Source organism: Centrocercus urophasianus, unplaced genomic scaffold (genome assembly GCF_019232065.1).
Source record: "Centrocercus urophasianus isolate 14NV4802_14NV808 unplaced genomic scaffold, USGS_Curo_1.0 seq_17, whole genome shotgun sequence".
NCBI lineage: Eukaryota > Metazoa > Chordata > Aves > Galliformes > Phasianidae > Centrocercus > Centrocercus urophasianus.
The window spans coordinates 19330719-19344292 of NW_024884722.1; the positions used below are offsets into that span (position 1 = coordinate 19330719).

Sequence of the window (13574 nt, forward strand, 5' to 3'; positions counted from 1 at the left end):
CTCTGGATAAGGGTAAGAATCCTATTTGCATACATCTTGCATAGATTCAATAGATGTCGCCACCCTCCCCAACCAGGAAGTTTCAAATACTTTACAAAGGACATGTAACTACTGCCTGTTAGGAAGGGAAAGTTACAGTAGTGTAAAACATCAAATCTAGGAACAGAATTACACCCTTGCGATGTCCTTGGGTCTAAACACACACTTATTATATAAACTTTGTAAAGGAAGCATAACAATTTACTCAGTGTGTAAGAAAACAAGCAATTTCAGATCAATTCATCAGCAAAGGCAAATGGCAAAAAAAGCTCATAAACAGGTGAGTAGAACTATTTTCATAGGTTTATTTGAAAAATACTTACAAAAGCAAGTATGTTTGACACTAAAATAGTTAAACTTATTCTGTGTTTACATTGGTGTCATTAAGCGTGCAGCATTAACAATCTTTTCTGTTTGAAGCATTGTTAGTTTGCCTTAAGGAAGTGGGGAAAAACTCTGGTTTACCAATGAACAATGTCTCCCTGCCACTTCCTCAGCAGCAACTACAGCTGTGATCTCTGAAATGAGATCTCAGTACGCAGAAAACTGGGTTTGTTTTACTAACTTCCAGCTTGTCAAGTGTAGATTTACTGGAACCTGGGAAGCTGGTTAGTTTATTTTTTCCCTATGAAGGAAAGGGAAGAGGAAGGAGAAGAAAACAAAGTAATTGGCTTCGTATGCAAAGAATTTATCAAAGCTACATTTCATGAAAAAATCCTTAAAAATGTCCTTATATTAATGGCCGTCTTCCTTCAAAACATGCGTATACTTTTGAACTTACCCGTAAACCAATGCCCCTGATGCCTAACATTCCTACAACGTTTTTTGCTAGAAGAGGCCAAGACTATAATAGCTAAGATTCCCCATCCAGACAGCAGTTCAGTAGTGTCAGAAAAGAAATACAGTGCAATTAGTTTCCACATATTACATAGCTACATTGTAAGACAAAACTGGCACAGGTAATTGATTGAGAGAGTTCGCTGTCTCCATATAATCCACACTACAGCAACTGCAATAGTCTGTTCACAGAGTGATTTATCATGGTGCATGGTGTGCATGGGGCCTTACCACCCATTTTTCTGCACAGTGCCAGTAGCTGCTGCTGCTCGAGCCAGCATATTTCTGTGTGCCTCTGACGCTGAAGAAAAAGCCCCATCCTTCACATGCACTGGCAGCATCCACCTTCTGCCCGGCTGAGGGGTATAGCTGTTTTGTCGCCAGTCTTCTTCTGGAGGCATATCAACTCTCCTTGGACCCGGGGCCTTCGTGGAGGAAGGGGGCACAGGACAACCTTGAGGGGCACCGAGGTCCCAAGAAGGCTGATGCGGTATTCTTAAAGTGCTGTAGTCTGTGCTGGCTGGCAGCCTGCAACCGGCGACATAAGACTCACGCATTTTATGTTGTGAAGGCTGTTGGAGGAAGCCTTCCTGTAAACTCTTGCCTGGTTGGCCAGCACATTTCCTCCAGAGTGTCATTCGTTTATCTGGTAATGTTGCTGTTTGTCTGGCAGGGTAGCTCATGTTCAGCCAATGGCCAGAGACACTTGATGCTCCACTTCCAGAACACGGATTAGGAAGAGGTTTTGGCCCCTGGGGGAGGGTGCCTCTGGGTGCACAAGGAAGACTGCCACAGCTCAGTGCCATGCCTGGGTAGTCTTCACCTTGGAAAGCTTCACCCCTGTCAGGCACAACCAGAAGTTTCTGGACGATGTTCTTCTGATCTCCTAGGGAAAAAAAACAAAGGGCTTCTCAGTTATTTTTTGTGTATTGTTGCTTCCTCTCAGAACTTTCAGCTGGCCAATGCATGACAGAAGATAAACTTCATCACTAACACATCCAGTTAATGGTTGATGTGTAATTCTGAACAAAAAGTAATCACAATCTTTCTAGCATTTATCTTCCTCTCTGCATTTTCTACTTATCCTACTTCAGTTACTACCACAAACTTCACAGGGCAAAAGATTTCTTTAATCGCCATCTCTTGTGTCATCAAGGAGAAGCCCAAAGTACTTCAAGGCTGGGACATTAAACTGGTTTTGATATCTTTCATGGGAAAAGTAATTCACAAGTGAAAAAATGCAGAAATTAGTTATTTCTACTAGCACAGTTACATTCGTGATTTGCTGGAACTAGTAGCTTGCAGGTATACTTTAATACATGACAATAATGTGGTGGGTTTTACTGCTGCTAAAATACTGAAGAAAATATCTCACAAAGATGTAAACATGAGTTCATATTAAAAGTAATTATAATGTTTCTATAAAGATCATTTTATGTCTACTTGCCATAGAATCACTGAACAACTCTGAAGGGCAGAAGAGAAAAAGAATGTGTTTAATCCTTTCAGATTTCTGGAGATGGTATATTATGAAAGGCAAGATCTGCAGCGATATATTTCAGCAATATTTTTGGTCACGATCGAGGATGAAAAATCCTGTGATTACCTGACGGTTTACGTGCCTTGCCCACCATGCTGGGCATCAGTACATCATGGGGTAGGTGCTGCACCTGGTTTGGGGTGTGCTGGGGATCAAAGGGAAACACAGGAGGATCATGGGGGAAAGGAAGGGAAGTGGAGCTGGAAGAGCGGTGGCTGGTTTCCATTGGCATTTTCCTCACATTTGGTGCTTCCTTTTATAAAATGAGAAAGGAGAAGAAAAAACATAAAGTGATGAGTAAACACAGAGTTGGGTTGAATCAAGCAACAGTGGTGTTGATCCAAGGAAAAGGATGAGTTGCTGGAGAAAAAAAAACAAACAAAAAAACGAAAAAAACACCATGCATTTGTAAGTGAAGAAATACAAACAAAAATTGTATCAATCCAGTAAGGCTCTTACTGCAGTGGTGGGCTACTTGGGAGGATTATTTGATTGGAATATGCTTGCATAAATATTCCAAGGAGATTTGGTATATACCAAGACTGAAATATACCAAGGAGAAAACAAAACAAGCCACACAAACCAGTCATAAAGGTTTAGTTCACAAACTGAATTCACAAAACAAGAGCAGGCCAGTAAGCATTGGAACTGATTATTATAGCTGGTTATGTTGCTCATCACCAAGAATAATCTGTTACTGTTTTCCTTACTGGCAGTTTTTATCTTCTACTTATCTAATCAACAAAAAGAAAGTAAAAAGTTTATTCTGAATGTCTTTGTATACTGGACAAGGAACTCAAGCTCACATCTTACGGTTGCAGAAGGTATTACTCTTGACTCCTGAAAAAATGACTTCGTTTAAAGAAAAGCTCATTCTTCTTCCAGAAGGAGAATAGAAATTGCAAAGACAAGCTTTCATTATGGCTTATTACTCAGTTGTCTGCTTTCTTGTTTATAGGCTACTATATGTAGTCAGAAAACAGCAAATCTACACGCTCTTTGGAAAACTGCACATCATTCTACTTACAAAACTGTGAGAAGAGACCAAGGTCTCTTCCCTGTTCGAGACAACTGTCCCACTGAGACTGCGAGCAATGCGACGGAAATTCTCTGCACTGTACATTTCCTCCTCTTCTGGTTCCCTGCTATGTTCTCTGGTATATGTGACCTGCAGAAAATATTGGAGACTTCAGAAAAGGCTTTCTGTAACATTATTTTTGTGTAATTATTACAGGAAATATATCACTACGTATTTAAGAGATTCTGCCTTGAAATTCCATGTTCTTTTCCTTTTTGAAATGCTTCACACAAGTCTTACCTTGAGTACTTAAAGCAAATGAGCCTTTTGCACCTGGTTATACAAAATGTTCTTTATAATATCACTAAAGAAAAGAAAAAATATCTCTTTTAGAAGTATCCAAAGCCAGGACAAAAAGGTTACCATTTGTTCCATTTAATGAATATGAAAGTTTTTTAGGAGGTACTTGTATCAATACATATTCTTGTACAGGCACTAAACTACCAATGATTTAAACAGATCCCCCTCAGAAAAAAAAGTATATTCTCCCATCTGAAGTGACCAAAAACCAACTACAACAAATATCCTCCAAAACATGTTGCGATGTAGTCAAAACGGGAAAAGAAATCTGTGCTTCTGTAAGTGGTAATACCCAGAAGCAGTAATCGTAAACTGAAATGCAAAGCAGTACATTTCAGTATGTTCAAAGAACATAGGTCTTAAAAGTCTTCATGGGTATGTGACCTCAGAGTCAGAATGGAGGTAATGTGGTCACCTGCAAGGTGCATGTAACACGAGTCATTCATGTTTTCATTAATCCATTCTGGGCTAGGTCGCACTTTAAATTCTCTTTAATAGCAGTATTGATGATCCCACTACCTTTCTTTCTTCATAATATATTCTGCCTCTCCCATTTAAGTTTCTTTCACTTGCATAGGCTAAGCATTTCCCTCCCTAGAGCAATTTAGTAAACATATCATCACCTTGGAGACAGAAGAGACAGTGGAACCATACAGATTGCGCTCGATCTCTGCTGTTGGGGTTTTCGAGAGACCCATGCCAGCTGTAGTATGCAGCTTCCTCGCATTCAGGTTTGCAGATACTGAGAAGGAAGTTGTTATGGTTAAACTCTAGGCTTATTTCTACATTACAGAACATTTTTGTTTATTGATAGAGACTTTATACACAGAATGAGAAGTAACTGCAGATTCTTTCAATATCAATATATTAAACTAACTTTCAGCATTGTCAAAGGAAGAGTCCATCAAGATGCTTGCTCCTGTTTCACTTCCCCCTCTACAAACTCCTGGGAAACAGTGAATTTAAACACTCAGTAGAGCCAAGATCAAATGATTTAGTTGCACATCAGCGCTTGTTCGATATAAAGCCAGGTTAGTTTAGTGTGGCTAAATGGATGGAAGATAGCTACCAAACCAGTTACCTAAATTACTTGAGATAAACAAGACCACTAACTTAAGTTCCCCACATGTACATCCACTTGTTCCCACTCTGTGCTACAGGTTGTCAGCCATTCTTGTCCTGGTTAAGTAGCTGAAAGTGCTATTTTCAATAAAGACCGCTACAGTTACACTTTATTTCAGTGTATGACCAACCAGTTATACACTAAAATATCTCAAGGAACACACAGGCAGATCAATGGTCTAATAAAAATGGTGACAAGGAGTCTATCTATGAAGGGAGCAAGGTGCTGGTAACAGCACATTTCCTGCACTGAGGAGGCATTTGGAAGATTGGGTGTCTGAGCCTGTACTCTGTTACAAAGATTCAGTAATGAAACACTGACATTTTTACCATTAATTTGAATACAAAGGCCTGACAAAAACCATTAACATGTCACCAATGGCTTAAACCCTATTTCCAAATAAAGAGGAAATCCAAGTTAAAAGTGGGAAAGAGCTACCCCAGACCATTTTCATTGAGCTTATTACAGTAGATGCGCTGGCTCAAACATTTTGTTTCTAAACAGCATCTGCAGAACTTAAGAAAAAAGTATGAAAGTCACAGCAAACCAGAAGTAAAGACCTTGAAGACAAACTTTACTCTAAAAGGATATCCATATCTCATTCTTCAAATATGCAGTGAGAAAATAGACAGGAAAAGTGTAAGCTCAAGAAATAGGACGTTTGATGACAGAATCTGAAGCTCCAGTTACACTAAAGCAACTCGGTTCTATCCTGCTGGCTTTCCAAAAAGAGTTCCCAAATTAGTGTGCTATAAAGGGACACACACATAAGACATTCTGATCCAAGTTCATGCAAGGAAGTACCTGTGAGGCTGTAAGATCAGATCTTCCCTAATTCTGAAAGAAAACCAAAAAGAAAACACGAAATGGCTGTCTTAGGACCTGCTCTATCAGCAGAGTACAAGATGAGAATTTTATGGAATACTTGAGCTGTTGAGTTAAAAAAAAAAAACAAAAACCAAAACCAAAAACAACTATTCAAGAGTTTTACAATGGCATTCACTCTAGATACAGCCAGACTTGATTTGTCAGGAAAAACAGAATTTCATACCTCTATAGTTGCACGACAGGAGGAAATCTATCTCATGTGTGTATTCATTTCTATTTTATTTGTATACATACACACTTTGGTACCTGCCAAGTTTTGAGCAGCTTTATATTTGGCCAGAAAAGTTTATAACCCTAATACAATGACACAGATCAAAACCAAATTTGATTCAGTTGAAGCAGTTTGATTCAGAGAAGCAGTGTTGTCCTACCCCAGACAGAAGATCAGAACAGCTTAAGTGGAACTGGGCTGCTGTCATCTGACTCTAACGACTGTTTCCTGCAGAGTCAGAGCTGTTCTCACCACCAGTGCCAGAATCTATTCATTTGCTTTCAGCACCAACTAATCTACAAGGTCTCAGGGATTTTAGTACAGATCATGCACCCTAATTACCACTTTCACAAATAATTTTCCAGAATTCAAAGCAGATATCCCTTAGCAAAAAAAAAAAAAAAAAAAAAAAAGTTCTCAGACCTAGCAATGCTTTTAAAAGTTATTCCCCTATATCAGGAGACTAAATTCTTAAATACAATACAGTCAAAGTCACAAATCTGTATAACATTCACACCAGGAACAGAAACAATTTTGATAAACTGCAGAGGTGATGTAGGATAGTAGAATTCAACAGCATAACCTAAACAGCTAGCTTCCTACTTCAAAGAAGATCAATTACTTCTATGTTGTTTTTAACAGATTTTGCTGTTTGCCAATATCAATAATTACTGCAGCCTCTACAGGCTGCAGTATCACAGTGCTTTTCTACACCTCTATGCGGTTAAAATGTTTTCAGAGTTCTCAACCTAAATATTTACTTAAGTTTGTACCCGTGTAATTAATCTGTCTGGAAAACACCCCCTCATCTGTTATGGAATATGGTGGTAGGTCAATCAAGAAAAACAACTGCAGTATTCTTACCTGAATGGTCAAATGGATACCTAGCACTGTCCTGTCTTCCCAAGAAAGGTCTAGTGGCCTGAGATGCCTGCAGACTAGTCTGATAGAGGGATTCCAGTTCTGAGAGCTCCTGTTCTGTGTCTTGATTCCACTGTGGATGCAGATGTACTGGGATCCTGCTCAAGTCATCTCCAACTGCTCTCTGATCAGAAAGGGATGGACTTCTGCCAGGTACAGGAAGCCATTCAGTATTCTTATTATCCTTTTGAGAACTGTAATACCTAGTAACATTATCCACCCAGCAGTCCACAGGCATAGAGGCAACCATGCTACTAGTAGCTCCATCATCCACCTGTTTCATTCCTCCATCATGACAGTGCCTTTCCAGGTAGGGTGCAGGGTCTACTAGATTCTGTCCACCTCTTCTACACAGCTCTTCACTGATAGAACAAATACTCTTAGAAGCAACATGCTTACCCTCCAGAGAAACTACCCCATCCCTAATATCCACAGTTGAATGCAATTTTTCAGAAGATTGGGTTTTGTTCTCTTGGTTTTGATGGATTAGCTGTCTGTAATCAGAGAGTGAAGGGTTGATGGAAGACTTTTGTATTTGCTTTGGAGACGTCTCATTCTGACATACTGCAGAAATCCAGCCTCTTTCATGAGTACCTTTCCTCTGGGAGACTGCATGCATTTTCTGAAACTGCTCTGCCAAGGAGCGAACGTGTCCCTTTGTACTAAAAGCCTCAGATTTGCAACCTTCTGCTATACCGTATTCATCCTGTGAGGGTAATAAAATCTCATGACTGTTTGCTCTGGAGTACTTATTTGTTTTCTGCAAAGGATCCAGGGAACACTGCTGCGAAGGGGATGAAGTTGCAGGGGACATTTCATGATAGCTCCCTAAATGATCAATGCTGGGCTGCACTGGAGATATTGAAAGTTTGGAACAAGGACTGTGCTGGTTGTCCTTTTCAGGAGATGCTGCTTGTGGTGGATGTGGACAGGGAAACAGTGTAGGCAAAGACCCAGAGTTTACTGTGTTAGTCTTGGATTTGTACTGTGGTGTGAGAATGGGTGCTATGCTATGAACCTCTTCTAACTTACTGCTATTGCAGCACTCCCTGTACTCTTTCGGCCCTGTGGCAGTAGTGTCAGTAAATTCCGCACTATGGTGGGCATCATTCTCAGTTCTTGCAGACCTCTCTGCCAACCCTTGCCTATAGGGAAAAGAGGGAACTTGGTCATGAAAATCAGAAGAAGCAGACTGGAAGTTTGGAGAGATCCTGTTGGATGGATTGCTTTCAGGAGGGGACAGGGAGGAAGACTCTGGATATAATGATGAGTGCAATTCATGGCAGGAAGCAGGTGGGTGGAAGAAAGAACTGGACCCAAATTCCACTTCCTTGTTGGGTTCCAGTGGTACCTCCTGGCTCAGCAGTACTTGGAACGGGCCAGTCTGTTCACTAAAACACACAGAAGGGCAAATAATTAGCAGTAGTCATTGCTTATGCTTATCCCTAGGGTGCAGAACTTACCCTGCACTACATATTCCTCAACAGACTTTTCTTTCTTTTGCCAACTGAATTGTGATGGAAGACTTTGCATTAAAATTCAGTAGATACAGAAATGATAATCCTTTGCTTCTAAGTATGACTTTCTACATTAATTGATCTGCTGAAACCATTTCACATTTTGAAGAGTACTGTAGTACAGTTATGCTTTATGGAATCTTTCCCAGCGTTCTTACAAAGCACCCTATGTACTTTAACCAATAGACTGTGAGTGCAGGAGGAATAACTGTGTAAGAACAGTAAAAATAGCATTTACATAAAATGAACAATTGTTTCCAATGTTAATATATTAGATTTTTTTAAAAATAAATAATTCAGAAAAGTTCATGATCTGAAAACAACCTGATGGTATTTTCATAAGGTCCTCTCTATCTAGGCAACTTCATGTAGAATAACTTGACAAATAGAAATAACAGATTATAATCTCTCTCATATTGTCTTTGTATTCTCAATTTTAAGGTACTTAAGTTAAATAAATAACCATTATTTTGCAATAATATATATTCTAGGTAAACTTCTAAATAATAATTTGTATTCTTCCTATATATCAACATAAGACAATTATGTTCTTGGGTCACACATGCCCCCCACACTTTTCTGAATTTAGTTTAGCATTTCAATATGCAGATGTACTAAAGAGTTCCAAGTTCATGCGATTGTGAGGAAACAGTAAGCTACTAACAGCTCTGACAGAGACCCTGAGGAAACTAACATCAATCTGCTTTCTCCTTGAGATGTACAGAATTTCTCATATGTGTAATTAATGCATGTAGCAGAATGACCTTGTCTGTGGGTAACTGCAAGCCTTACACTGTCTACATTATTTACTTCAAAGCAAGAATACAAGACACTGGCTATCAATACATTCTTTCAATTGGCTGCAATATTACTTCAATAAAACTTTTGGAAAAGTAATGTTCTTTTCACAAAGCAACAGTAAATTCAGCATTAACAAAATTCAGAAAGTTTCATTTTTTTCATTTTCTTAGAATCTATCAAAATGCACAATTGGGGCTCTCTGTTTCTTCTCCAAGAAGATATAATGGACCCTCTTTGACAAAAAGATCGTTCCTCATTGCATAGAATTCAACTACTGCAGGAAAAGCACATTATGAGCTATAGCCCAGCAGTTGTGCAAATTCACCAAGTTTTAGTATATAGTTTTATTTAAAAAAAGGAAAAGATTCTCATCTGAGATTTCATCCACATTTTTAATAATAGAGCATGTTAGAAAGGAAAAAGGAAATAAAAGTAACAGTAGAAGAAATGCCCTAGAAATTGGATAGGGATGGTCTTGTGCTAGGAGGGAATGGTATGGGAAGAAAGAAGGATCAAGCTGCATGCTAAAGAGGGTAGGAAGAAGGGATCAGTTACGGCAGAGAGTTAATTATGCTAGAGTTGAAGTCTTTATATGGAAGAATCATGAAGAGTCTGCTAAGCCAGTCTGCAGGAAGCTGGGAAGCACAGAAAGGAAATGAAGAATGACAGAGCACCAGGGAGAGTAGTCAAGGTGACAGGATAAGGATCTGGATCCAAGAGCTGTACTAGAGCACCAATAGATAAGTGGACTAGAAAGAAAAGACCAATGTACTTGACACTTCTCAGAGTACAGTTGGTTGCTGTTTCCAATATAAAAGCAGTTACTGCAAGACTTTTATCATAGTATTTTACTGTTCTGAGTCCTGAAACTGCTCCCAATGGCAGACAGTTGCACATTACATCTTAATGTCCCTTCTCACCAGGTTACTATTGTATTCTTTCTCACTATGCATAAAACGTTAGTGCTGCCAAGCACTGACTCCATTTCTATCACAGACCACATTTTGAACATGTGCACAGTGAACTACTGAGGAGGGGAAAAAAAAAAAAGGTAGCTGACCCTCCTAAAATATAATCCAGCCTAAACAAAAAAGAAATAAGGAGAAACACTGTAGAACTTGGACTATCCAGAGTAATATGTATAGTTTTCTATTTCTTTCCAGACTGTACTGCTCAGATGCAGCTCAGATCTGGGTCTAGGCGATAGACTTGGACTACCTTGTAGACTGGGACACGGTGCCACCCTGCGGTGGGTGGCAGGTTGGCGACGGCAGCGGCTGCGATGGCTGTTGGTGCTGCATGCGATCCTGGAGGCTCCGGGCTTTTCGGATACTGATTTGCAGCTTCTTATCGACTAGGGCTCTGCTGTGAGTGCTAGAGTTGGCATCATGCATGGCAAGTCTTAGTTTAGCTAAAATGCAAAAGAAAACATAGCAGAAAAACAAACAGAAAAAAGGAATAAAATTGAAAAAGAAAAAAAAAAAAGATGCAGCAAGAACATAAAACATGGACCATGCAAATACTGCCACAAAAAGATCACAAGGATGCTACTGACTCCATTAATGCACATTCAGCTTAGCCAGGTGTCCAAACAAGTTAACTGAAACTAAACCAAAATGAAGTAAAATTAATAATTGTTTAAGTATGCTTCGGCCCAAATTCTCATCCCTTTCACACAGGCTCATTCCAGTCCTACCACATTGCTGCTTCATTCCTCTGTTCTCCTACTGTATAAGCCATACCTAGCACTCCCATCACTTAGTGGGTGGCAAACTTGCCCATGGCAGGGTGATGGGAACTAGACGGTCTTTAAGTTCCCCTCCAATCTAAGCCATTCTATGATCCTGTGCAAGGATACCCAGCTTGATTCTGAAATTGAGCACGTACCTTGCTGGAATGGAAGCTAAGTGTGCTTTCACAATAGCTGTATATTGCACACTACTCTGCAGCTCACATAATTTCTAAACACAAATGCAGAGGAACCTACCCTGTCTGCGGCCATTCTACACAGACAGAGAGGAGCATGGGGTGAGACAGCCAGCCAGTCACAATGGAAAAAGACCAAAAAATAAAAATAAAATGAAATTACATAGCACACATTAAGTGTCACAAGGCATTTAAGCGCTTCAACATCCTAATGCTTTTTCTTTCTGAGAAGTATGTACAGCACAGCTCTTAATTTTTTTTTTTTTAATTAATTCAAAGGACTTAGGAGTAGACTAACCTTTTTCTCCCTATTCTACACCCTCCATAAAGAACAGCCATTTGTAATTTGGCTTGAGGATTGGGAAAAATTGTTAAACGAAGGCCAAGTAGCAGAAGAAGTTACCATGCTGGTGCTTGCTGAAATGCAACATTCAGCACCAAAAAAGGCACATCCGCACCCCAGTGCTGTTACTACCACAGCACTGGAGAGAACAACAGAACAGATGCAAACATGAAAATATGGAGATGAAGATAGGGCTAAAATCCCATGAACAGAATGCTTGACAAAAGAAAAGATTCTGTTACCCATCACTTTCCTAAAGACCAGCTGGATCCCTGTATTATTAACTGACCATTTAGCATGATCAGAAAATTCAGACTTTCTTACAATGTTAGCAAACTGTCAAAAGCGCAATAGCTGAAGCGGTTAGAGTTACTTACATATAGCTTCGTTACAGAGAGCCAAAGCTGAAGCACAATCCCCCTTCTGCTCCTGATTCAGTGACTCTTCAAAGATTGAGTCTGCCTCCTGCACGGATTTCTCAAAGCCATCACTCCTCCCTGCAATGGGCAGCACCCTTCATTGTGGTTTCATTCTTTACAAAACCCTCATTTACACTTATCCCATTTGTGACTGCTGCATTGTTTCACCATTGGCAGTAGACCTTTCCCTGGGCATAGCTGTGCGTATCTCAAACCATCTACTGTAACATCTAAACTTTTCCTAAACAGGAATATAACTTGGGCATCTTGATACACTTTACACACACACACAGATACAACGTGAACCAGACTTTTTCCTCAATCTTTCTCTACTTAAGAGAGAGTTGTACTGGTTTAACACATTATTTTCAAGGCCAGCTTTGTAAGAGAGATGATGTAGACATGTCAGAGGTAATTCAGATGATTTCTAAACACTAGGAATTACCTTGAATTTAATTCTAAATTTATCCCAAAATAAATTAGTAAAACACAGCAGGGCAGGGCTTTTCTTGCACTAGATTATCATAAGTCTGCTGTCAGAAATCATCTGACTCTTCTTCAGATATCCAATTAGTTCCACATAAAATGTCTTCAAACTGAAACTACTGAGATGTCCACAAAACAATATTCAGACTTGAGTGCAAGTGCATATGACTGCAAAAAATAGTTCTGTGATTGCAATGAATGCATCCTCTCAATTACTGAAACAAACAGAGAATATGAAAACCCAACTGTCTTGCAGCTTTGAGAGGAAAAGATAGGAAAGAAGTAAAAAAGAAAGGGACAACAGTCAAGAATTCTTTTTACAGTAGTTTAGACAACAGCATCAGAAGGGAAAAATATAAATAATTCTTGGATACAAACAGCAAATAAGAAACACTGAATAAACATCCAGTTCTGAGAGGAGAAAATGCTCAAACAAGCTAGTGTCATCTATTAAACATTATGCAAGTTTCATACTGAAATGTTCACATTCAAGTGAGGCAGGGCAAAATAATATTTTATAATACTATAAAAATAATAAGACTGTTTCACTGAGAGATGGGTTCCTTTTCTGGAAGGTCTTTATTACAACAGAGAATACGAGTATCTTTCTTGGCCAACAGAAATTTACACCTTCTCAACTCACGTAACAAATACTATGGTCTGACCTGCTCTCCAACTGCACTGCGCACAAATGGAGAAACACAAACCCATTAAGAACTCATATGAAAAGCAATTACTGCAGAGAGAAGTGAGATTTATTAGAGCAGTGAGTTAATCAAGCAGCACATTCAGTTTCAAAATCAAGGCTACTGAGGCTCATAAGCAAGGCCAGTATACCGAAGTTCGCTTTCTTTCATGAGTGTAGCAATTTACTTGAAGGAAAATGAGTCACAGGAGTCCTGGAGTTCTGTGCACCAGCAAATGTTTCAGGCAACCTAGCAGTCTTCTAACGTTAAGCTATTACATCTCTAGGATGGGGAAAGGCTTAATGGGAACAAATTAAAATTTTCCTTCTCAGGTCAAAGGCAGTAACTCAAACATTGTACTGAAGTCTTTTTAGATAAAGAAATATCCTAGTTTCATTTCTTCTTACCAGTGAAAAGCTAAGCAAGTCTTGCTTCTACCAACACAACAGAAGAACAAAG

The 13574-nt window shown here is 39.3% G+C and overlaps 1 protein-coding gene across 7 annotated transcripts in view; it reads right to left on the minus strand.

The window, feature by feature from the left end:
- Nucleotides 1–320: 320 nt before the first annotated feature.
- Nucleotides 321–13574, minus strand: part of USP54 (ubiquitin specific peptidase 54) — a 98826-nt gene continuing 85572 nt past the window's right edge. For 5 of the 7 annotated variants that reach the window (XM_042818420.1, XM_042818415.1, XM_042818418.1 and 2 more), the window contains exons 17-23: nt 11902–12021; nt 10474–10666; nt 6881–8328; nt 4418–4536; nt 3444–3584; nt 2483–2669; nt 321–1762 (exon numbers count right to left, since the gene is read on the minus strand). In XM_042818420.1, the coding sequence (XP_042674354.1) occupies nt 1104–1762; nt 2483–2669; nt 3444–3584; nt 4418–4536; nt 6881–8328; nt 10474–10666; nt 11902–12021 (2867 nt within the window). In that variant the 3' untranslated portion in view covers nt 321–1103. The remainder of the gene's footprint in view (nt 1763–2482; nt 2670–3443; nt 3585–4417; nt 4537–6880; nt 8329–10473; nt 10667–11901; nt 12022–13574) is intronic. The other 2 variants (XM_042818421.1, XM_042818422.1) reach the window with 1 other exon arrangement.